The sequence below is a fragment of the Poromitra crassiceps genome (genome assembly GCF_964638095.1).
Source record: "Poromitra crassiceps genome assembly, chromosome: 6".
Classification (NCBI taxonomy): Eukaryota; Metazoa; Chordata; class Actinopteri; order Beryciformes; family Melamphaidae; genus Poromitra; species Poromitra crassiceps.
The window spans coordinates 8,022,990-8,049,143 of NC_139627.1; the positions used below are offsets into that span (position 1 = coordinate 8,022,990).

The 26,154-nt window shown below is 45.7% G+C and overlaps 1 protein-coding gene across 1 annotated transcript; it reads left to right on the forward strand.

Annotated features, from left to right (window-relative positions):
• Window positions 1–2,121: 2,121 nt before the first annotated feature.
• Window positions 2,122–25,986, forward strand: akna (AT-hook transcription factor; the record flags this gene model as incomplete). The annotated part of the gene is made up of 22 exons (XM_083638058.1): window positions 2,122–2,527; window positions 3,190–3,703; window positions 3,858–4,161; window positions 5,518–5,592; window positions 9,716–9,893; window positions 10,125–10,246; window positions 11,028–11,087; window positions 12,548–12,654; window positions 12,826–12,997; window positions 14,534–14,679; window positions 15,494–15,706; window positions 15,999–16,227; window positions 17,276–17,385; window positions 17,849–18,138; window positions 18,437–18,569; window positions 19,342–19,479; window positions 20,746–20,882; window positions 21,014–21,232; window positions 21,983–22,123; window positions 22,447–22,536; window positions 23,808–23,949; window positions 24,990–25,986. 22 exons carry the CDS (start codon window positions 2,122–2,124, stop codon window positions 25,270–25,272), a joined length of 4,209 nt encoding a protein of 1,402 aa, XP_083494184.1. The 3' UTR covers window positions 25,273–25,986.
• Between the last annotated feature and the right edge of the window lie 168 nt (window positions 25,987–26,154).

The window sequence follows — 26,154 nt, forward strand, 5'->3', positions numbered from 1 at the left end:
AGCGACATGAATATCACACAGTGACTCTTCCTCCAAGGAGCATGAGAGACATGATTCAGTGACTCTTCCTCCAAGGAGCATGAGAGACATGAATATCACACAGTGACTCTTCCTCCAAGGAGCATGAGAGACATGAATATCACACAGTGACTGTTCCTCCAAGGAGCATGAGAGACATGATTCAGTGACTCTTCCTCCAAGGAGCATGAGAGACATGAATATCACACAGTGACTCTTCCTCCAAGGAGCATGAGAGACATGATTCAGTGACTCTTCCTCCAAGGAGCATGAGAGACATGAATATCACACAGTGACTCTTCCTCCAAGGAGCATGAGAGACATGAATATCACACAGTGACTCTTCCTCCAAGGAGCATGAGAGACATGAATATCACACAGTGACTCTTCCTCCAAGGAGCATGAGAGACATGAATATCACACAGTGACTCTTCCTCCAAGGAGCATGAGAGACATGAATATCACACAGTGACTCTTCCTCCAAGGAGCATGAGAGACATGAATATCACACAGTGACTCTTCCTCCAAGGAGCATGAGAGACATGAATATCACACAGTGACTCTTCCTCCAAGGAGCATGAGAGACATGATTCAGTGACTCTTCCTCCAAGGAGCATGAGAGACATGATTCAGTGACTCTTCCTCCAAGGAGCATGAGAGACATGAATATCACACAGTGACTCTTCCTCCAAGGAGCATGAGAGACATGAATATCACACAGTGACTCTTCCTCCAAGGAGCATGAGAGACATGATTCAGTGACTCTTCCTCCAAGGAGCATGAGAGACATGATTCAGTGACTCTTCCTCCAAGGAGCATGAGAGACATGATTCAGTGACTCTTCCTCCAAGGAGCATGAGAGACATGAATATCACACAGTGACTCTTCCTCCAAGGAGCATGAGAGACATGATTCTGACAGATGAACTGTGCTGTGGGATGAAAGATGGATGTTTACAGAGGGAACAGCTCAACATCATTTCCTCTGTCCTTCAATCACGCTAGAATGAACAACTGCTACTTGAGTGTGTGTGTGTGTGTGTGTGTGTGTGTGTGTGTGTGTGTGTGTGTGTGTGTGTGTGTGTGTCTCGCGTGTGTGTGCGCACACATGCATGCTCGTCTTTCCTTTTTGGTATCCGTTCTGTACTGTAGCTAATTACTGTCTCTCTGATACTGTGTTATTACAATACAATTCAGTTATGCTTACTAGTAGGGGTTTTGTAGTGGAGGAAATTGCCTCAAATTAGCATGAATTATTAACATGTATTAACATTTGCATGTGATTTTCTCCATACAAAAAAAATATGAGTTCTCATTGATCAGTGAATCTCTTGACATCTTTCCATCTAACCTTTTGATGCCTTGAAACTCTTACCAAAAATGGTACCATTCCAGCAGTGTAAACTAAACTGCAGGAGGCAATATTATTGAATTGTAATTTTGGTTGTAGTTTCTGACAACGACAACCAATCAGGGCTAGCGAGAACATAGGCTGACTAGCCAATCACAACACACAAACAATAGAACTCAACAGGCACGTGACTTTTTGTGACGTTTGCGACCCCGGAAGGGGGTCGCAAACTGTCTGAAATTTTCCCCGCAGACATTTAGAAAAATCCTTACATAACGAGTTTTAAGGCTGGAAACAAGCCGGGGGGGGGATCAAATTTTCATTCCCCCCGTGTTGATATTTTTTGTTTTTGAAATGTCTGTGGGGAAAATGAATGGAGAACTTACTTCCGGGGCCGGAAACGTCTGTTGAGCTCTATGGTCATTCGGGTTACATTCCATCGGTGTTGTTAAAACCGCCTACTGTAAAACTTTCAATGTTTTAAATACACAGCCCTAGTGACTAACTCCTCTGTTTCAGGAAATGTATCTGAAGAGTTGGACCCAGCAGACTGTTCCTCCCCAGGACTGAAGACTGACCAATGAGTTCTCCATTCTTTACTAGCTGACTGACATGCTCTACAATCTGTAAACCTTTTTCTCTGCCATGGCTTTGGAAGTGGGCCTAAGAGCGGAGGCGAAGCAGCCAGAAAAGAGTTCCTGTACCTGGCTAGAAGAGTGCCTGAGGTCAGACCTGAATCAGACCACAGAGCGAATGGAGACGAGACAGAAGAGCACCTCAGCGGGGGTCTTGTCCTGGACCCCTGCCCCAGTAAGCATCTCAACCACCAGCTCTGTAGCATCTGAGGATGATGTGGATGACGAGACGAAGGCGGAGGAAGAGGAGGACTTCCACAGCCAGATGGATGAGAATGGCATCATTGGACTGAAGGAGGCGTTGGAGGGTGTGGAACTGGGGGGAGATGATGGTGATGGTGACGTAGATGAAGAACGTAACCCCCCCTGGTCTGCCGGAGCCGACGGGCACGATGGCTTTAGCTTAGCCCAGGAGCTAGCTATGCCTCCAGATGAGCTGAGTTACAACCTGAGTGAACTGCAGGACTCTGAATCTCTGTCCCCTTCTGAGCCACTCGAGGAGGATAAACTCATCCTTACACCCTGTGAGTCTCTCATTATCTTCTGATATATTTATTTTTAGTTGGTCGAGGTCTTTCTGAGCAACTTCTAGTTCTTTTCCACTTCAAGTCTTCCTTTAAAGCTTGACTAGCCTCGTGTTTTGTTTGCTTTAAAGCTTGACTAGCCTAGTGTTTTGTTTGCTTGAGGCAATTCATGCCTGTGTCTAAACTTTACGTTCTCCATCCCTTCATGTGTTTTGCAGATGATGACATGGCAGCTAGCTTAGAGGTATGGACAGAGGAGGAGGAGGTGAGGCGGAGGGAGGAAGAGGAGGAGCAGAGACATGCAGCCCACAGACACAGCACAGACCACCTCCTTGACCAACAGCTGGACATGACCGAGGAGGAGAAGGATGGCGAGGAAGAGCGGACGAGGAGTGACAGCGAGAGAAAGAGAGATGAATGCACTAGCATTTCAGGATCAAGTGCAACTGGGCTTAGAACTACGCGTGGTTTAGCTGAGAGCCATATTGGCAAAGGGAACAAGAAGAAGAGCAGCTCAACAACAGCAAGGTACAGCGCTGACCTGCCAACTTTAGAAGTTGCTGGTCCCTCCAAGAGAAGTTCTGAAAATGGAACACCTGACTCAGTTGTGTGTGGATCTGGCAACATCTCACCCTCGTCTCCACCCAACCTTCTCCACCCAGTATCTCCCTCACCTCCCAGAGCCTCACCTCCCAGAGCTCCCACTTTTCCCCTCCTCCTCCACTTGTCATCTGAGGAAATAGGGATTGAAGCCGAAACGTTCCCAGAGATGAGCTTCACAGAAAGCCCCCCAGAATCCTACAGCAGCCGTCTGACCCACCAGCTCAAGCCTCCTTGGTCACATGAATCCAAATGGGAGGAGCTCAAATCCAGGACTTCTCCTAAACCTGCCGCCATGTCTCCTGAACCAGGGATGTCACATGATCAGAATGGACCTACGGGAGGATCAGGAATGTCAAGTAGTAACCATCGTAAGCGGCCGACTCCCTCACCAAGACAGAGGAGGCAGCGCTCTCCCGAAGCTACATATTCGAGGACGTCCTCGAAGTCCACCTATCAGAACACTAGTCCAGAGAGGAAGTCCACCTATCAGAACACTAGTCCAGAGAGGATGCCCAGAGAGAGCCACCGCAAGACCCAAGCCAGGACCATTGATGCTGAAGTGGATGAGGCCAGGTAAAGTTCAACTCACTTCCTCAACCACCCACCAAACATTAACCAATTTAATGCTGTAACTTTCTTATCGGCGAGCCACCATTTTTCCTGTATTTCATTCTTGTTCCATCGGGATGGTAATATTCTCTAAATGTGAATGTTCTTGCATTTACAGAAGTAGGCCTCTGAGTTACCGCACACCTGACTTCTCAAAGGTAGGACCCAAGGTCCATTTCCCCAAAAGTGGCTACAAGCCCCCCAAGAGCAGAGGCTCTTTCAAGACGAAGCCCCCGTCAGCTGAGCGCCCCCTGGTGTTCAAGTCCCCTGCTGACATTGTGAGAGAGGTCCTGTTGAGCAGCACTGATGGACCCTCACCTTCCTCTGACTCTAATACACCAACAACCTGTGTCCCCCACTCCACTGTGCCTGAGGACTTCAGATGCCCTCAGCAGGCTACTACACTGATCGAGCAGCTACAGGTACTGGTAGAGCACACATGGGCAAAATACGGCCCTTTTTTTTTTTTTTTTTTTTTACACACACAGTGCACCTGAACGCAACATGCAAGATACCGCTGAATAAGTGTCCAAATGTTCATGTCATATTCTGGCCAATACTGCACTTCTGTCTGGAATATGGAATATCTTTCAATAATCTTTATGACTAAAAGGCTACATTGAAGTAGAAATTTAAATAACTCAAATAACTCATTGGTTTTGGATTTATTTAGCTTCAAGAGTGCATTTTTGTTCGTGTGACCCTCAACACAGGCTTTGATCATCCCGGGCCACTTACTGATACTTATGCTTAAATTAACCCACTCATATTCTGATTTATTTCAAGAAAAACATTTCAGCTAGTGGAAATTCGAATTGGCTGGTAACTTTAAAATCTAGCAGCCATATTGGCAGGTGGTCAAAAAAGTTAATTTCAAGCCCTGAGAGCAGGTGGTGACATAGGAGTGAGTGAGAAAAGGATAAAATATTGGTGGTTAAGCCTGAATAATGACAAAACAACTGTTAATTTAAAATGAGTTATTCCTCTAAACCTGGCTTCAAATGCACCAAATTTTTCGCGCTGGCACCGTTCGGCCCTCAGCAAAACCTGGTAGCGAGGACATTTTTTGTGGCCCTCTCTATCATCAAAGTTACCCATTCATCATGGTTACGGCATGACAATATTTGTTCGGCCCCTGGCAACAATCTGGGTTTCTCATGTGGCCCCCCATGAAAAATAATTGCCCACCCCTGTGGTAGAGACTGCAGACTTGGCATAATTCCTTTAAAGAGTTATATTTCAGCTTTGGAATGTTATGTCTTAGCCTCTTATGTAATTTGGCCTTTATTTCACTATCCCAGCCCTTTTGTGTTATGCTCAGAGAATAATCAATCCTCTATGTTGAGTCATGACATCACATACAGTATGAGACTTATCCTCTGTGCTGAGTCATTATGTATATTGACATCTCCCAGCACGACTCTGCTCTTCCCTTCTTAGCTCCGCCCCATTGACTTGGAAAAGTTTTCCCATTGTACAAGTTCCATGCTACACCCACACCAGGCTAGTATGCTACACCCACACCAGGCTAGTATGCTACACCCACACCAGGCTAGTATGCTACACCCACACCAGGCTAGTATGCTACACCCACACCAGGCTAGTATGCTACACCCACACCAGGCTAGTATGCTACACCCACACCAGGCTAGTATGCTACACCCACACCAGGCTAGTATGCTACACCCACACCAGGCTAGTATGCTACACCCACACCAGGCTTAGTATGGGTGTGCTCCTCTGTCCTCCCTCTTACCTTCTCCCCCCTCTCTTTACAGGAGGACTACAGCAGACTGCTGACTAAGTATGCAGAGGCGGAGAACACCATTGATCGTCTGCGGCTAGAAGCCAAGGTAGTTAATCTGGCCATCAGTCTGTAATGTATCATCATCTATGGTGTGCTGTAGAGCTGGGACTCCAAAAATGCTACCTGTTGGTGCCATGCTGATTTATCGTTGTTATCGATCTCAATTTTAAGGCCCTATAACATCAGAAAGATTCAGAATAATGGCTTCTCACAAGGAGATTTAAAGTTTTCCTCAGTTATGGGCCTTTTTATTAAGCAAATGAATGATGCTAGATTCTGTTTAGAAAGGCAGAAAGTATATAATACTGGTTAAGCAGAAAATAACTCACTTGCATAATGATATGTGCTGTCATTCAACAAAGGAAAAGTAATGAATTAACAATTAACAGTTAGAGCCTGTAAACACAATATCACATTTACAGTCGTTCAGATAAACTAATATACTGATAATGAGATACAAGAACGTTGTTGCAGTCGGAAGAAAACCTTGGATCTTTTTTAGGAATGAAGGAAAACGTGCTTTCAGACTGAACACCGTGTATGTTTGAGTTGATTTGCTCTTTTGACAGGGTTTCTTTAACTGATAGAAGACCATGTAATCATCATGAAGATCACCAGGGTCTTCACACTACAACAGTGATACTTTAGCTGTGATATGCCATCATTACTGTAATGTAGCTGTGAAATGCCATCATTACTGTAATGTAGCTGTGATAAGGCGACAAAGGCGTGTAGAAAATCATCCCTTTTAGTGTTGTTTTTTATGTTTAGTTTGCGGGTGTTATTTTGCATGCATCAACATACTGACAGACAGTAGCTTCATACATAATTACATTATGGTTCAGTCAAGCACTGGCAGTTGTTGACGTCAGTTGAATTGACATTGAAATTGACATTTTAAAATTGACATCTTGAGAAAGTCCAATTATAAATTCCTGTGTGAAATTGCCCCTGCGGGTTATCACAGACTAAGATTAAGCCATCCATCTTGTGTCTGATGTGGTGTTTTTCTGTGAGAAGGTTTATTTTTAGTTTGCCTCTGTCTGTTCTGCGGGCATGAAAAGAGCCAGCAGCAAGCAGATGCTGCTCTTCCCTCGTCCATACAAGAATAGCTGGGTAAACAGGGTGTCATGCACACTGCACAGCGCGCGGTCCAGTCAAGACCAGAATTTAAAACGGGGTTCAGAAAGTGCAACCACACCTGGGGTTAGGATGGTGGGGAACCCACAGAGAGGCCCCCTCCGAGAGTAGCTCGATCTGCTGCTGACATTACTAGAAAATGAACAGTTAGCTACAGTGTATAGAGATGATATCCATAAAAAAAATGAATGCACCCAGTCCCCATGTGACTTGCAAATGAGGACATACAATTGTGTTATTGTTTGTTTTTCTGCATGTGCTCGATGCTATTTGAGGTGTCTGTGCTTTATGGGCTCGTGGTTAGAATAAAAAAAGCAATGCGCTCAGAGTGGCTGCTGTGTGCAGAGCTCCACACTGTGTGCAGAGCTCCACGCTGTGTGCAGAGCTCCACACTGTGTGCAGAGCTCCACGCTGTGTGCAGAGCTCCACGCTGTGTGCAGAGCTCCACGCTGTGTGCAGAGCTCCACGCTGTGTGCAGAGCTCCACGCTGTGTGCAGAGCTCCACGCTGTGTGCAGAGCTCCACGCTGTGTGCAGAGCTCCACGCTGTGTGCAGAGCTCCACGCTGTGTGCAGAGCTCCACGCTGTGTGCAGAGCTCCACGCTGTGTGCAGAGCTCCACGCTGTGTGCAGAGCTCCACGCTGTGTGCAGAGCTCCACACTGTGCAGAGCTCCACGCTGTGTGCAGAGCTCCACACTGTGTGCAGAGCTCCACACTGTGCAGAGCTCCACACTGTGTGCAGAGCTCCACGCTGTGTGCAGAGCTCCACGCTGTGTGCAGAGCTCCACGCTGTGTGCAGAGCTCCACGCTGTGTGCAGAGCTCCACGCTGTGTGCAGAGCTCCACGCTGTGTGCAGAGCTCCACGCTGTGTGCAGAGCTCCACGCTGTGTGCAGAGCTCCACGCTGTGTGCAGAGCTCCACGCTGTGTGCAGAGCTCCACACTGTGCAGAGCTCCACGCTGTGTGCAGAGCTCCACACTGTGTGCAGAGCTCCACACTGTGTGCAGAGCTCCACACTGTGCAGAGCTCCACACTGTGTGCAGAGCTCCACGCTGTGTGCAGAGCTCCACGCTGTGTGCAGAGCTCCACACTGTGTGCAGAGCTCCACGCTGTGTGTGCAGAGCTCCACACTGTGTGCAGAGCTCCACACTGTGTGCAGAGCTCCACACTGTGTGCAGAGCTCCACGCTGTGTGCAGAGCTCCACACTGTGTGCAGAGCTCCACACTGGCACTGAGCTGAAGTGTTTCGCCCTGAATGGCACTGTGACATCCAGTTGTTTATCTGCTGCGGTCGATCTGTGCTACAAACATGAACCAGACACCCGGAATTTATTATTATGTGTGTGTCAAGATTGTTCAGAACTCCTATTTACATTCAAGGAGGGGTTATATTGGCCATAAATCACTTAACCCATTGATACCTGATGCAGCATTTGCGTGTATATCCCTCATTTGCTGCATCAGGTATCAATGGGTTAATTGATTTTTGGCATTGTGTTTTCTGACCTGACTTTGAGTTGGGATATGACAAAAATGTACAGAACAGCATTCAATGACAGATATGTTTAATGTTTCGACGTCCTGGTAAAATAAAAGTTAAATTAGATGCAGTGAGTCACCACATATACAGGACAAAAAAAGAAGAGATGGCAGGAGGGGGAGAGAGAACGAGAAGAGTTAAAAAAAATATATTTCTTAATATAAATAAGTCTTCTTAATATACATGTAACAATAAGTCTTGTCCAGTATACTTTTGTTGTTGTTGTAGAAATAGCCCCCTTTAAAGAAGTATTGGCCCATTTTCTATTCTGTCTAAACTGCAGCGCTCCAGAATTAGCACCAATTAAAATCTGCTTACTCTGCCTGCCTCCTCTTCTCAATCTCCTTCAGCACAATACTAACCAGCCATCTGTCTCTGTCTCTCACTCTCATCCTGCACAAAGACATGGGGGGTGGGGCTACGGACAGGCTTATATATTTTGCCAAGTTAGACATGTTCCTAACATTTTGTTGAGTCTCGAATTATCAGTTCTTCGGATGAAAGAAAATTAAATGATATGATTATGATATATGATATGATGTGACATCTCAGACAGCTGACAGAAATGTCAAATATTTCACAATGAGACATCTCTTCTTATACCTGAATGAATAATTGAATGACAACATTTTCTTTATACAATTTCCACCAACGCATTTGATGTCATGAGGTTGCATTTCTTTCTTGAGCTTGAGAACTCATAACAGAAAACGACTGAATTTCTCTCTCTCTCGTCTTTACGCCAGTTGAATTTTATAATCTAGTAAAGCAAGAATTCTTACAATGATCTTTAAAACAAATCTTTAATACAAACGAAAAATGATTGGCTGCATTGGACCGTTTCTTGTTGCGATGTGGTTGAACGCCCCGGCTAGAGGGGGAAATGTGTGTGGTACCGTGTCGGCACTGTAGAGGTCAGTATCAGGTCATTGTGATTTACTGCCTATAGGAGGGCTGTTCTCTCAAGTCACCTTCAGTATGTGGGAAGAGGGGGGGTGAACCGGGGGGGGTGAACAGTGTGTGCAGCACAAAATGCATATTAATGTGATCAAATCACAGCCAATGTAGGCCGTTAACCCCTTTATCACGTAGTCCAGTTCACATTCAATTAGTGTCTTTTCTGCACTGAAATGAGCTCCAGTCTTTTGTCTCGATCTGGGCTGCAGTGGCTCCACTTTCTGCTGCATCATAAATACTATACAGCCAAGGAAGACACCTACAACTTTAGGACACTAGGTGGGGATGTAGGCCATGTCTACTGGGTCTGCAGTGCACGTTAAAATGAGTCCCATTCATCGGATTTATCGCATTTAGATATTTTTCACCTTTTTCACACACACACACACAAAAAAATCCAATGAAAATATTACATTTTGGAAAAGAACTCCCCATCATTCTACTTTGATCATTCAAAAGACAACAAAAAAAACATATGCATGAAAATGGATATTATAGATCATGAAATACTCATGCGTCTTCCTATTTCCACCAGGTCAACCTCTACTCGGACCCCCCGAAGCCGAGCCACTCTGTCCAATCGGGAGTGATCCACGAGGGTTCAAAGGTCATGACGCTGAATTTCTCCCAGGCGCAGAAAGCAGAGATCAGCTCAAGTTCTGTTTACCAGAATGGACCCGGCACGAATCAGAATGGACCCGGCACGAGTCAAAGTACATTCAGCTTTCACTCTAAACTGTCAAATTGTACATTTCCAATATATCATAATAAATGTGTTCTGAGTCACTGCTGATCTGAGGCCACGTGACAGTTAAATGTGTCATAATCGTATCTTAATTCACATGCATACAATCACATCATCTTGCCTTCATCAATCATTCAGCTGCTCTCAGATCAGCTGGATGTTTTTTTTGTCCCTGAGCACCTGTCTGTCAATTTCACAGGAGGCTCTCCCACACGTCCTTCTTCAGCGACATCCATCTCATCCAGAAGAAGCTTGGACCCTCATGTGGGACAGCAGTTGACCAGGACTCTCTCCAAACAGGCCGGCAAGTTTCTCCAACAGGTAACTATCATCTATCATCGATGATGTGCTGAAAATCATTACAGATCTTGTAAATATCTGTATTCTTTCTGTCGTTACTCTGTCTTTTTGATTCGTTTTTTGGTGCAACTATTAGGAAATTATGGTAGTGGATGCCAAATTTTAATTTTTCTTTTGGGCATTTAGGTCTGTCCTATTTTGACTGGTCTGTATTTTAACTTCATTCTTATATATTAATTTTTTGTTTGGTTGTTGTTGTCGTCGTCGTCGTCGTCATCACACTATTACTGTAAGTGAATAGTGATAGTGATGTGAAAAATTAAAGGAACCACCGCAACACTGAAAATGACTTACTGATGTTTATTTGTGAACTGATAGTGATAGTGATGTCTCTACTTGTAAACATGTTACACAAATTGTACATTATGCTTAACTTGTTCTGAAAATGTCTAAAGGGAACTCAGCAGTTTTGGTTAGATTCTTCCAGTGTTGTAGTCAAGTCACTATATCTCGAGTCCAAGTCGAGTCTCGAGTCCCCAAGTCACCAAAGAAGAGTCTGAGTTGATGGCAAATGATTAGGGCCCAGTACAAGATCAACGCAAAACAAAACAAATAAAAAACAGGCTTTATCAATGAACAGGTGCGAGTCCTCGTCTCCAACCTCCGAGTCAGAATGCATGAAGGCTCAAGTCCAGGTCATCAGACTTGGACTCGGAGTCGAGTCGGACACGGACTCCATTACAACACTGTCCCCTTCTTAATCAAGCAGCCAGGAATAAAGCGCTTTGTGTTTTTCGTCCAGGTGCAGACATTTGAGGACCTCGTAAAGAACGGGAAACTCAAACCTTTTGAGCAAACGAAGGTAATTACAGCAAATTGACTTGAGCTGAGATCTGTTATCCTTCAGAAGGACCCCTCCAGGTGGCCACCTCATAGCCTGGTTAAAACCATCCTCACGTTCTGTTTGGTTCTGTAGATCCGTCTGTACTGCGAGCTGTGCACAGTCATTTCATTGGGTGGAAGTAGCCAGTCGTTCAGCCAATCAGTGTCGGATCCAGTTCAATACAAATCTACTCGGAAGAACGGCGAAAACGTCTTTCCCCGCCGAGAAACTCCTGTCCTGTTCTTGTTTAATTGTTGTTGAGTCTACTTCAGCAATAACTGCACTTATGGCTGTTTAACTTGGCGAATGTTGACCTTGTTGACTGCTCGAGCCGCGGAGGCAGCCATTACTGTTTTGCCAGCAGAGTTCCTGATTGGCCGGTTACGATGTTAACTACGAGGCAGGTCCCTGATTGGCCCGTCCGCCTTGTGGATTTTAAAGTAGTCCGCCCCGCGGCAGAGGCCAGACGGTGTTGCAGAACGAAACCCACATGCGAGTTCACGTGAGCGGATGGTTGACCAGGCTAGCTACCTTACCTCCTAACTAATGAACTCATGTTGTCCTCCAGGGTCTTTCCCAGCTTGTCCAGGCTAACTACCTTACCTCCTAACTAATGAACTCATGTTGTCCTCCAGGGTCTTTCCCAGCTTGTCCAGGCTAACTACCTTACCTCCTAACTAATGAACTCATGTTGTCCTCCAGGGTCTTTCCCAGCTTGTCCAGGCTAGCTACCTTACCTCCTAACTAATGAACTCATGTTGTCCTCCAGGGTCTTTCCCAGCTTGTCCAGGCTAACTACCTTACCTCCTAACTAATGAACTCATGTTGTCCTCCAGGGTCTTTCCCAGCTTGTCCAGGTTAGCTACCTTACCTCCTAACTAATGAACTCATGTTGTCCTCCAGGGTCTTTCCCAGCTTGTCCAGGCTAACTACCTTACCTCCTAACTAATGAACTCATGTTGTCCTCCAGGGTCTTTCCCAGCTTGTCCAGGCTAGCTACCTTACCTCCTAACTAATGAACTCATGTTGTCCTCCAGGGTCTTTCCCAGCTTGTCCAGGCTAACTACCTTACCTCCTAACTAATGAACTCATGTTGTCCTCCAGGGTCTTTCCCAGCTTGTCCAGGTTAGCTACCTTACCTCCTAACTAATGAACTCATGTTGTCCTCCAGGGTCTTTCCCAGCTTGTCCAGGCTAACTACCTTACCTCCTAACTAATGAACTCATGTTGTCCTCCAGGGTCTTTCCCAGCTTGTCCAGGCTAGCTACCTTACCTCCTAACTAATGAACTCATGTTGTCCTCCAGGGTCTTTCCCAGCTTGTCCAGGTTAGCTACCTTACCTCCTAACTAATGAACTCATGTTGTCCTCCAGGGTCTTTCCCAGCTTGTCCAGGTTAGCTACCTTACCTCCTAACTAATGAACTCATGTTGTCCTCCAGGGTCTTTCCCAGCTTGTCCAGGCACTGGACGCTTTAGAAAGGGCCTACATGTTAGCAAGAGACCAACACAGACGGGCCCAACAAATTGGCCCATTCGACCCAAATAGGTGAGGGTGGTGTCCAAGATAACTGCACATTTATTTTTGTATGGGCCTGATGCAAGTGGACTCAAAAATATATTTGTACTGTGTGTGCGTGTGCGTGTGTGTGTCTGTGTCTGTGTGTCTGTGTGCGTGTGTGTGTGTGTGTGTGTGTGTGCGTGTGTCTGTGTGCGTCAGGGAGTTGGAGGGTCTGATCTTCCAGTGTGGGATGTGTGTGGAGGAGCTGAAGGAGCAGGTGGAGCAGATGGGACAGGACCAGCCCACCTCCGAGGCCCCTCCCTCTCCACCCCCCCACCCCACCCCTTTATCTGTGCCTGCAGCGTGGGGAGAACTCATGCCACACACTGAGGTAACCCTATAACTCTGCTACATCTCCCGTCAATATAAAGAGCTGTACAATATGTCATGTATTAATAGTCTAGTCTTCCACTGAACCCCAGGATTGCTCAGTAATGCAGAGCTCAGACACGATTTGGTCGCGGCCGACACATTTCTAGCGCCGGGCGTCATGGCGTCATGGCGTCATGGCGTCTGGGACGCCTCACCACACCCCGACGAGAAGTCTAGCAAGCCAGTCTTTTTGGTCTTTTCTCACCTAGTTTAACATCGACTACGACAAGTTGCTTTGGTCTTCAACTTAAAGTGCGGCTTCAGGGGCAGAGACACAGAGCGTGCCCGCCCCCGTAACCATAACAACGTGCCCGCCCCCGTAACCATAACAACGTGCCCGCCCCCGTAACCATAACAACGTGCCAGCCCCGTAACCATAACAACGTGCCCGCCCCCGTAACCATAACAACTTGCCAGCCCCCGTAACCATAACAATGTGCCAGCCCCCGTAACCATAACAACGTGCCCGCCCCCGTAACCACAACAACGTGCCCGCCCCGTAACCATAACAACGTGCCCACCCCCGTAACCACAACAACGTGCCCGCCCCCGTAACCATAACAATGTGCCAGCCCCGTAACCATAACAACGTGCCAGCCCCCGTAACCACAACAACGTGCCCGCCCCCGTAACCATAACAACGTGCCCGCCCCCGTAACCACAACAACGTGCCAGCCCCCGTAACCATAACAATGTGCCAGCCCCCGTAAGCATAACAACGTGCCCGCCCCCGTAACCACAACAACGTGCCCGCCCCCGTAACCATAACAACGTGCCCGCCCCCGTAACCACAACAACGTGCCAGCCCCCGTAACCATAACAATGTGCCAGCCCCGTAACCATAACAACGTGCCAGCCCCCGTAACCATAACAATGTGCCAGCCCCGTAACCATAACAACGTGCCAGCCCCCGTAACCATAACAACGTGCCAGCCCCCGTAACCATAACAACGTGCCCGCCCCCGTAACATAACAATGTGCCAGCCCCCGTAACCATAACAACGTGCCCGCCCCCGTAACCATAACAACGTGCCCGCCCCCGTAACCATAACAACGTGCCAGCCCCCGTAACCATAACAACGTGCCCGCCCCCGTAACCATAACAACGTGCCCGCCCCCGTAACCATAACAACGTGCCAATCCCCGTAACCATAACAACGTGCCCGCCCCCGTAACCATAACAACGTGCCAGCCCCCGTAACCATAACAACATGCCAGCCCCCGTAACCATAACAACGTGCCCGCCCCCGTAACCATACCAACTCACTCACTCCTGGATCCAGCATGTGAGGAGAGCTGCTGACTGAGCACTGAGCAGCATGCAGCCAAAGCAAGAAATGTAGGCTACAAAATCTATTATATTGGAGGCTACAATATACCGGCTAGGCTAATTCATAGCTTTTGTAGCCTATATTTCTCGCTACACGGTACTGCTGTTGCACTGTGCCTATTGGTATTATTAAAGTTGATATGTCTCTTTCTCCCCTCCTTCCAGAGCTCAGCTGAATCAGGAGAGGTGGAGGGGGTGGAGGTGGAGGTGAGCTCAGCCAGTGGAGAGAGTGATGGAGACGAGGTGGAGAGGGAGGATGAGGAGGCTCAGCTCAGTGTGGTAGAGCAAGACTTCAGCGTGCTAATGGACCAGTAAGTTATGATATTATTTTGTCTTCATTTTGATAGTAGTCGTCAGCACGTTAAAGCAGCTACGAGCAAGATTTTCAATTGTTATTAAACAGTATAAATTTAATATCAATGCATCACATCTTACCTCTAATAGTAGCTGAGACCAACGCAGAGTAGTCTCGCTTGAACCCCGAGTGAATCGGCCAGTGTTAGTCTGTCTGTGGCCAGGGCAGATCAGGAAGTGAAATGAAACAGTTTGCAGCAGCCACTTCAGCCATAACCACAAAATAACTTCCAAAAAACCTGTTAGAATATAACGAGAGATGTTCGCGAGAGTAGCGAGCCCCTGCATGGCGTTCTCCTTGTTTATGGTCTGTTGCTAGGCAGAGCGAAACGGCGGAAGGCAGGGAGCTGCCGTGAACCGTTTCGTTTCACTTCCGGGTTTATCCGGCCCGCCGGTAGACAGATAGAGAGAGAGAGCCTGGTGACGCGAGGTTAGACAGACACAGACTCTATAATCATCAAGAGAGCAATCTCCCATTCACACAGCTTTGGTCTCAGCTACTATGTAAGATGGTGATGCATCAATATTGTAATTATACTGTTTAATAACAATCGAAAATCTTGCTCGTAGCTGCTTTAACCATTGCATATGAATCAATAAAAGAGCAACCATCACTATCTAATGCGATGGAAGGCCTTTTCTCCTCAAACTGAAATGTATGTTTACGGTATATATTTTAGACCCCACTGGTGAAAATAATATAATACTGAGCTCTGTCAGCACATTAGTCAAACACTAAACTGTGCCTGTGTTTCATCCTTCTCTGATTAGTTACCAAAGCTTCAAGCAGCTTCCCAACCTCTCGGACCACAGTCCTGCCCTCTCTCCTGGTCCAGACCACAGTCCTGCCCTCTCTCCTGGTCCAGACCACAGTCCTGCCCTCTCTCCTGGTCCAGGAAGTAACATGCAGCATGGGGAACAAGGGGAGGAGGGACTATGCCAAGGAACTGGACATGTAGATGTTCAGAACAGCCTCCCACAGAGGTTAGTCTCCAGACCAGCAGGAAAGACAAGTGGAGTTGCTCCCTTCTCCCTACAACACCCTTGAGGCTGTTGCTGTAAATAACAAAGTGCTCTTAAGTATGTAAACATGCCTGGCTAAATTTGTTTCTTAATTAACCTGCATTAAAAAGAAGATTGGGTTCCCAGTCCATTTACTTGGTAAATAAGGGATTATAAATAAATAAATACACACAGACCAGTGTCTTCTTGTGATCCACAAGCAAATTAACCTTGTCTCCATTGGTCCTCTTTTGTTGTACTTTTCTGTTGACAGACGAGCCAAACCAGGTCATCAGTGCTCTCAGAGGACCAACAAGTCAGAGCCTTGTTCTCCTCCTCCTCCTCCTCCTCCAGGCCCCAGCCTTCCCAGTCATCTTCCCAGTCATCTTCCCAGCGACACGAGGAGGTTGGAGGTGGGGAAGTCCCACAGCAGCAGCCTGACCAGTCTAAGGGAGAGGAGGGGCTCCAAACTACAACCTGGGAGCAGGAGAGTGCTTTCCCAGGTCAGTTAGGTCAGTTAGGTCAGTTAGGTCAGTTAGGTTGTCCCTCTGGTCAGTTAGGTTTGCACGCTGCCAGTGTGAATGACATGGTTTTATGGATTCAGCAAGGCCTCGGGCACAGACACACTCATAGTAGCCTCTTGGCCACTGTTACACTTAAAACGGGAGTAATAGACCCTTCTCACGGGGGCCATTTTGTGTCAAAAAGGCAGGGTGAACACAGGTGCAAGCAAAACACTGAGGGTTTCGAACTTCCATGATTGGAATTTGGAAACCCTCATTAGTGTTTTACTTGCACCTGTGTTTTACCCTGCCTTTTTGACACAAAATGGCGGTTAGACAGTGCTCATAGTTCAGTCCAGAGGCCTCAGAGGCTGCATGTGGTGCTCATACCTTCATACCTCAGGCTGCACCGTTCATCCTGCATAATGTAGATCATGTACTTTACACAAGTTAGTTCTGGCCGAGCAATTTGATTGGACAAGAGGGATCGTAGCCATGCTGATGTGTTAGTATAACATCACTCCGCTTCACAGCTGTTCTAAATGTTTCCTTGATTAGACTGCATTCAAACAGATAAGCTGAAATTGTCTGTGCTAACCTCAAAGTAGCTAACGTTAGCTTAGCTAGCTTGCAGTCGGGAAACTGAACCGTTTTTGTTGGCGGAGACGAATAACAGACAGAAATCATCTGTTGTCACAAATTACTTGAAAGAATGCTAGTATTAATTGATGAATAGCTTTGTTTATGCTGTACAACTGTTGTATAAAAGCAATATCCCACTCGAGGTCGTGATGTTGTCTAATATCGTCACGGCTGTGATTATCTTGCGGCATCGTGCCTACGACCGAATCCCAGCCGTGACGATATTAGCCAAGGTTACAGCACTCCCTCTCGTGACATTATCCTGTGTGTCATCTGTGGTCAAATGGCCTGTTTATATGTATATATATATATATATATATTTATATCTATATATGCTGTGCGAGTATTGCTTTGTGGTGGTGGCATGTTGCATCATCTCATCCCTGTGGTGTGACGTGTCCTCCAGGATGGTATCATCTCTCCAGAGACAGACAGTGGCTTTGTCGGCTCGGAGAGCTGCAGCCGTCTGACTCTCACTGCAGTTCCCAGTCCCATCCACCAGAGGGCTTCAGCGAGGTTAGAAGCTGTAGCACAACTCTCCCTTTTACTGCACTCACTGTAAATCTCCCCTCAGATCACATCCCCCACCCCTGACACACACACACACACACACACACACACACACACACACACACACACACACACACACACACACACACACACACACCTCTCTAAACCCCATCATCACTGGCTGTTTTGATCCATTTCCCTGACCACAGACGCCTTCTCACCTTTTAATCTCATAATCAGTGTGCTTTGTGTTCATTGTTTATTTATTAGGATCCCCATTAGCTTTTGCAATTGCAAAAGCTAGTCTTCCTGGGGTCCAACACAGAAGAACATTACACAAAAACTAACATTACATTCATTTTGCAATCATTATTTCAACCTTACAGTTGCGCATTTGCATTCATCATACAATTATTTCATTTTTCAATAGTAAATAGTGTCTTTGTCTGCCTCCTCCCTGGTGTCGTAGTGCGTCGCTCCCTCAGGAAGGGAACCCAGGGAAAGCCCGGGCGGTTCCAGGCTCCGGTCCGCCTCTCCCCGCCTCCTCTCCATCACATGGACGCACATTGTTGGCGCACAGCGACGGCTCCCAGCTCAGCAACCCCAGGCAGATGCAGGGACAGCCGAGGAGAAGCAGAAAGGGGGAAAGGAGGCGCACCTCAACCTCCAGCTCTCAACAGAGCTGGGCCCGTCACACACCCAGAACCAGAACCAGGCCCGGCAGCGGGACCAGCCAGTTTGGGCTGGACAGTGACCACAGTGAGTCCAAAGCACTTCTGAATAAAGATGCATATCCACCAGCACTGAGTCAAGGTTCAACCAGACATTTAAGCATAGATTCATAATCTCACACTACTATTACTCATATAATTATATAAAGTGTGTGTGTGTGTGTGTGTGTGTGTGTGTGTGTGTGTGTGTGTGTGTGTGTCTTTAGTAATGCCTTAACAAAATGTAGTAACCAACATTCTGTGTTTAACTTTATATCTTTGTCCCTTTTTCTCATTCGTGATCTCTTTGTTCCTTGTGTTGACGCTCCTCCTTCCTCTGTCCTCAGCCCGCACTGTGTCAGAGGAGGAAGAGGGGCAGAATGACCACCAATACAGCCCAAGCCCCTCCCCCACTGCACCGTATCACCATGACCATCCTCTCCTCAGAGCGCTGAGCTCCAGTCAGCTGACAAATCGCAAGTGAGTGATGTGCAAACACGTCTGAACGAGCTGCTGCTGCATTACGACAAGAAACACCTCCCACATCTGAGAGCTGCACTTCCTATAGCTGCTCTCTGATGATGAGTCTCACACACACACAAAATACTGTGTGTTTGATATTCAGTGCATAGCGATGATTTCTGTCAGATGAGATGAATCATTACAGAAGATATCTCCTGGATTTGAGTCGACGTTTTATTTCCTTTTACCTTGTAAAATCGTCACTGCACGTCTTGTTTAATGCAGAACCCTCTTTAATGTTTACATGACCATTCTCTTCTATGTATTTTATTACAGAAGCGGCTGCTCTTGCTTGCGTATAGGAGGTACTCTGTCTTGACTCCTGCATGGTGTGTGGTGTTGCATGACTCAGATCTGATCTGGGTTGCTTTTCACAGAGTGAGTGTGCATCTGGTCTGACACGTGTCTGGATGTTGTGACTCACTGGGCCAATCGCTCGCTGCAATGTTTTTGCAGTGCAACACTTGGCGCTTATGGCTGCCGGACTTGGCGGCTAAGCCTAGCCTAGCCTAGCCTAGCCTAGCCTAGCGTGTAACTATGTTTTGTTGAAATGCACTAAGAAGATCCTGCATACTTTGTGGTGATAACATACAGTACCAAAACAAGCATGTGTATCGGTCAAGAAAGGACCCCATCTTGAATTTTAGTGTGTGATATTAACCGTCTTTGCCTATTTTGTGTGTGTGTGTGTGTGTGTGTGTGTGTGTGTGTGTGTGTGTGTGTGTGCTAGTGAGGCTATTCAGAACCTGCAGGCCGAGGTGAGGAGGCTAAAGGAGAGACTAGAAAGCAGTCTGAGAATGTCAGTCAGAGCCGCCCCGTCAGCAGAAGGGAACCGCACGCACCCCAACACCTCTACTCCTCGCATCAGGTTGGTATTAACAGACTTACAGACATTGTTATGCACCTGTCTGCACCTGTTAGTGCTGCAGAGGCCACTACATGAATCTATTCTTTGTACAATTTTGTCACCAAGAAAGAACAGGCACACGCATTAGCGTTCCCCTCAAACAACAGCTTGTCAGATTCTTGTGTCCCTTTGTTGTCCAAGGAGATTCTTGTCTATCAGCTGAAGATTGAAGACCATTTGAATTGTCCATATGATTTATCTCCAGACTGGAACTGGAACAATACTAAAGAAATAGTGAAGCAAGCTTGCAGTGGAAAAGTTAAACTTTCACATTGGCTAAATCTGTATATATATATACAGATTTAGCCAATCTGTATTTGGCAAAAGCCAAAATTAAGAACATATTGTTTATTTAAAAAATATTATAAATGTGAAAAATATGTTTTGTATAATTTGTCAAAAAGTCAGAGATCGCTCTGTGCACAGATAAGATGTGGCATCCTACCATTACATATTGAAACAGGAAGATACAGAGGGGTAGCTGAGGAGGATAGAATATGTGAATATTGTGAGTTGAATGAGGTGGAAAATGAAATTCATTTCATTTTATATTGTCCTTTGTATCATGACTTGAGAGAAACAATGTTTAAAAGAGTCCATACCCCTGAGCTAAATATGATAGATAGTGAGAACGGAGTAATACTCGAATTTCTTTTTGATAATATTTTTGCATTCTCTGAATTTCTTTCTAAAGCATGGGACAGGAGGAGAAGGTTGACGTATAACTGATAAAGTAGAGTTTATTTTTTTATTTATTTTTTCGTTTTATTTTCGTATTCAGTGCAGGTATGTATGAATGTATGTATATGTATAGGCATATTATGTCTGCATGTATATATACTCTCTAATTTGGGCTGCACTGAAAGCTTCTGGTTGGGTAACATACCAGAATGTTATGTTTTGTTAAATATTGAATGTTGATGTGTCTGATAATCCCATGTGGGATGGGTCATGTAATTGTCCCGACACGAAAATAAAATATTCATTCATTCATTCATTCATTCATTCATTCATTCATTCATTCATTCATATATCTGTATATAGGACTGACATTGCTTGATATCTGCTTTTCCCCCTCTGCCTGTAGTTAATTTGGTCTTGTGTCTGTTGCTCAGGTCTGGGCAGAGAAGGAGACATGATAGTAGAGGTTGGTCTTGTGTCTGTTGCTCAGGTCTGGGCAGAGAAGGAGACATGATAGTAGAGGTTGGTCTTGTGTCTGTTGCTCAGGTCTGGGCAGAGAAGGAGACATGATAGTAGAGGGGAGAGAAGGTTCGTTAATGAGCTGGAGGAGGAATGTGTTCCAAGGCCCACCCCCAGGAAGAGATCGGCTTCTGGAGACAGACGGAGAGCAGAGCTAGACATCAGTAAGTTCGTCTTTTTCCATTTATTAAAGGCAAGCAACATACATTAAACCTAAAGGGAGGTGATTTTAACAATAAACGATAGGTATGTACCATAATAAAACATAATGTTCAATGTCCGTGTTTCTTTCCAGCTACAGATTCAGAGCACGGTCACTCCACACACCAACATCGGCTCTCCAGACGTATCCCAGCATCCCCTGCAGCAGCAGACAACTGCCACAGTCGTTCAGATGCTGTCCAGAGCAGGAGAACGTCCTCAGATGCTGTCCAGAGCAGGAGAACGTCCTCAGATGCTGTCCAGAGCAGGAGAACGTCCTCAGATGCTGTCCAGAGCAGGAGAACGTCCACCAGTAAGAACATCACCCCAACACCCCAATGATACAATTTAAAATACAAATGTTATGTGATTGTCTACTCAATTAACTGAGAGCCCTGAATTAAAAAGCAGTTATTCTGCATTTGGTGTGTGTCTACTGTAGCTCCCATTTAGCTCATTTAATTCATCCCATGTGACGTTGTTGAGCTAGCGCTCTTCTTCAGACATAGGATGAATTAAATTAGCGAAATGTGCGGACTCTATTCTCTCTTCTGCTATTTATTTATTTATTTATGCTAATTAATTGCTCGACATGACCCCAGTCTCTTTTTGCCTTTATATTAGAGTTAGTTATTTTTTGCCATTTTACACTCTTTTAAAGGCACTTTTTTAAGATTTTCCCCACTAGATGTCACGCTGGAGCTGTAACGTCAAAACGTAAACACAAACAATCTATACCACAGCTTCCCATGCCAGCCTAAACACTCACATTGCTCTGATATAGCGTCTGCTATCTACACTATGCAACCCCAGACACTCGTCTGCCATCGAGAAATGCATAGCGAGCCACACAGCCGACATCGTGCATTGTAAACACAGACCAGCTAAATATATAAAAGTCGACAAAGTTTACATAATGGCAGGCCAACAAAAATACAAAATAGAGGTGCAAGATTACCTATGTGGTTTGTATTGGAATGTACAAGCATGGGAGAGTTTTTTGTGCGTGCTATTTTCCCCCACTTTGTCTCAGCGCGTGCGTGTGTGGCTGTGTGCGTTGCAGGGCAGCGTCCCGGCCTGTCTGAGCGCGTGTTGGAAACAGCAGATGAACCTGACAGCAGAGGAGCAGATGAACCTGACAGCAGAGGAAGTCGAGCGCCAGTTTGTCCGCAGTGTTCTTCACGTCATCGTGGACACTCCCAACGTAAGAGGGCTCCTGTCATTCCGCCTTGAACACAGACATTTTCCAAGGGGTTATTTTTGCATCATTCAGAAATAAGATAAGATAAGATATACTTTATTGTCCCTTGTCTTGGGCTCCAACCACTGCATTTTTACACAACACATTTATCAACAACATCACAATGAACAAGTACATAGATCATACATACATAGTACACACTCATGCAAAACATGCTTAAATTCACATGAGTGTGGGACATTAGTTCTATGATACACTGAGACTTGCTTGAAAGTTTGAGTAGCTGCCTTTCTTCAGTCCCCTGTCTGTGTGTTTTTTTTTATCAGGGCCAGTGGGTGGCGACAGCGAGCCGGTCCGGACCTCTCACTCTGGTCACTGTCCTCTCTGTGGCCGTTCAGAGCCAAACACTGAGCCAGGTTAGAGCTTGTTTCATTCATGCTGCCTGTGCTCACTGCAGAGAACGTTTCACATACAAGCATTAAGCCCAGTCTCAGATTACATGACACATTTTAGAGCTTAAACACTAAGAGAATGCAGCATGAAACTCATAGCTCATTGCACACAATGGCTCATAATTCTTGAAAGATTTCCGGACACCTGTCATCACCGTGTGTGAATCACACCCAAAACACCTGTCATCACCGTGTGTGAATCACACACAAAACACCTGTCATCACCGTGTGTGAATCACACCCAAAACACCTGTCATCACCGTGTGTGAATCACACCCAAAACACCTGTCATCACCGTGTGTGAATCACACCCAAAACACCTGTCATCACCGTGTGTGAATCACACACAAAACACCTGTCATCACCGTGTGTGAATCACACACAAAACACCTGTCATCACCGTGTGTGAATCACACACAAAACACCTGTCATCACCGTGTGTGAATCACACACAAAACGTTCAACTCTCATTTCAAAAGCAGACGTAACAGAAAGGATAACCAAGCAGAGCTCAACAGTGTCACTCAGTCCACCAGAAAAAGAAAGAGAGAATAAAGTGATGCACTACCATCTACCACACAATACATTCAACTTATTTATTCAATTTGTGTGACATCACTGCATTTTTGCATTTCATGTCACTGCATATCATCTCTAATATCTCTATTGTCCAACTCTATCTCTAATATCTCTACTGTCTATCTCTAATATCTAATATCTCTACTGTCTAGCTCTAATATCTCTACTCTACTAACATCTCACCCATTGGCCTTTTGGCCAATGGGTGTGGAAAGTGAATCAGTTCTTCCTTGGCCTATGACCAGCCAAGTTTTGTGGTTTTACATGAATGAAGTTAGGCACTTTTTTGTGATTGACATTGTAACGTGTGTTCTTCCTGTACATTTAATTTACTCTACAAATAATGCAATTCGGATCCCTATGAATCTCGATGTCGTGATATGAAACTAGATATTGTCTTAGACTTTGGATCTTGTAATATTGTCTCTTCCTGGTTTGGCTGCATTACAGTCAAATTATGTAATTTTCTGAATTTACCAGACTGTTTTCTAGTCATCCCTACAATATTGTTGCAATCTCGATATTGAGCTATTTGGTCAAAAATATTGTACATTTGATTTTGTCCATATCGCCCAGCCCTACCATGAATGAAATGAATATGATTGACTCTGGAGTTAAGTGTTGTTGTTTTGGCGGACCCTCTCTCTGATTCACAGCACGTAGGCGGGAGCGAGGGTTGGACCCGCCCGCACACAGAAGCTGCCGTGACAGGGGCGGCTACTTTGCAGCGGCGGCCCCGCCTGTGCTGGGCAGCGTGCCGCTGGTGCAGTGCGTGCCGGTGTGTCCGCCACCCGTTCTGTGAGTAACCCGCCCACTCCCCAGTAGGGCTGTCACTTTTCATTCGAAATTCGAATGCAACTTCGAATGTGGGGGAGGGGTTCGTATTCGATATGTAAATTGACTGTTCGAAAAAAAAAAAAATTTTTTTTTTTTTTTATGAACCAAAATTAACCAACTGCTGCTTGCTGGTAATGTTAATCCCATGTCAGAAAAAGTCTCCAGATTTGTCGCGTTAGTCTCTTTTGAGAAAGATTGTCTCCAGGGTCTGAAAAGTTGTCTCGAGTTGGATGCAGCCAAGTTTGTGAGGCAGTGTTGTGACTGTGAGCGTCCAAGCTAACACGTCGGGCTGATGCCCGGTGGCCTGGACTGAAAAAAAAAAAAAAAAAAAAATTTAATTAACCAAAAAACTTCGAATATATTCGAACGAATTTCGGGCAATTAAAGTTCGTTCAAACTTTATTTTGGGAAAAAGTGACAGCCCTACTCCCCAGACACATGATGAACTGCCCATTAGGTTAATTTCATCCACAACCTCTTGCTCCAATCTCAATTACATTTCTCTCGCTGGAGGGACTTTTGCACTCCAAAGCAGACTTTGACAGAGGAAGCAACTCTTGCTGATCTGTAACGATAAGGATGAAAAAGCCACCTTTTTTGATGTAGAGGCATTTAACAACCTTCTTGAAGAAGAATTATACAAATAGTTTTCCTTTCTTTTGGATTTTGTTCTTCAGGATCTAGAAATTACAAGCTGTCAAGAGATCAAAGTGAACCTATGCTGTCATCAAATTGCTTAGATGGGTGAAAATACATTTTAGGGATGGTTGATTTATCTGTATTAAACCTCCAAAATGATGAAAAAGTAGATATTACAGAGGACACAAGAGGAACAAAAACAAAAAGTAAATGATCAGATTTTGTCTAATGTCTCCTGCAGATTAGCAAACTACAAGTTGATTTTGATTTTCACTTTAACTGTCAGGACATAAACAGCTGTGTTATTTTGGATTGTGAATTGCTTCAAATTTCAGCACATCAAGCATATGTTCTCTTTGCAGGCTCTTCTCCAGTCCTGTGGTGAAGATGGGCTCCTACCCGCAGCCCTTCTGTGTGTCCTTATGCAGTGGTGTGGGTGCACCCTCGGGTGCCAAGAGTCACAGGGAGGTGAGGGGTCACACGGGTCGCCCCGTGTCCGCTGACGAGCAGCGCCGCCTGGACCACTCTCTGAACAGCGCCATCCAGGCAGCTAGAGACATGAAACACACCTCCAGACGCATGACCCGCTCTCTGGCTACTGGGCTGCACTACCAGGAGTCGCTGTCGCAATCCTGCATCTACTAGACTCACGTTTCCCTTTGACCCTGCAGTCACATCTTAGACACCTTTTTTTTGAGCAAATGAGCATATATTTCTAGATTGCCAAAATGACCTGCCAGCTGCCACAGCACCCAGACAATACAAAACATTAAACCTCTTACTCTAAGTCTTGTGTGACAGTGTATGAAAGCCCCCAAACCAAAAGGACAGTAATACCTCCGACACACCCACCAAACGAGAGACAATGTACCTCAGCGTGTTGCACACCGTTTCGAGGAAACATGATCTTCAACCCGGAAACCATAGCACACGGTGCACACCGTTTTGCAGATTGAACACACCCCAGGTACCCCAGCAGAACATTGCCCACAACATCACACAGCCTCCGCCGGCGTTCCATCTTCCCATAATGCATCCTGGTCCATCTCTAACCCAGGTAAACGACCATCCACATAATGATGCATCCATGATCTTCTTCCATTCCTCCACAGTCCAGTTATACTGAGGTGCACATTGTAGGCGCATGGTCACAAACTGGACCAAAGAGTTTGTTCCTGCTTCCAACACACAAACTTCAAGATCTGACTGTTCACTTAGTGCCTAGTCTCTCAGCGAGTAAGATAACCCACCCCTTGACAGGTGCTGCTATTGTAACGAGATGTCATTCACTTCAACTGTCAGTGGTTTTAATGCTGTGGCTGATCGGTGTATGTTAGAAGTTTATAGTTTTTTGACAAATTTCTGTCTCAGGTGTCCAAACATGTTCTTTTTCTAGCAGATATTATATTTGCTTAACCCATTGATACCTGATGCAGCATTTGCGTGTATATCCCTCATTTGTGTGCGTATCCCTTTAAGTTTGCGGTCTTAAAGGGATACACACACAAATGCTGCATCAGGTATCAA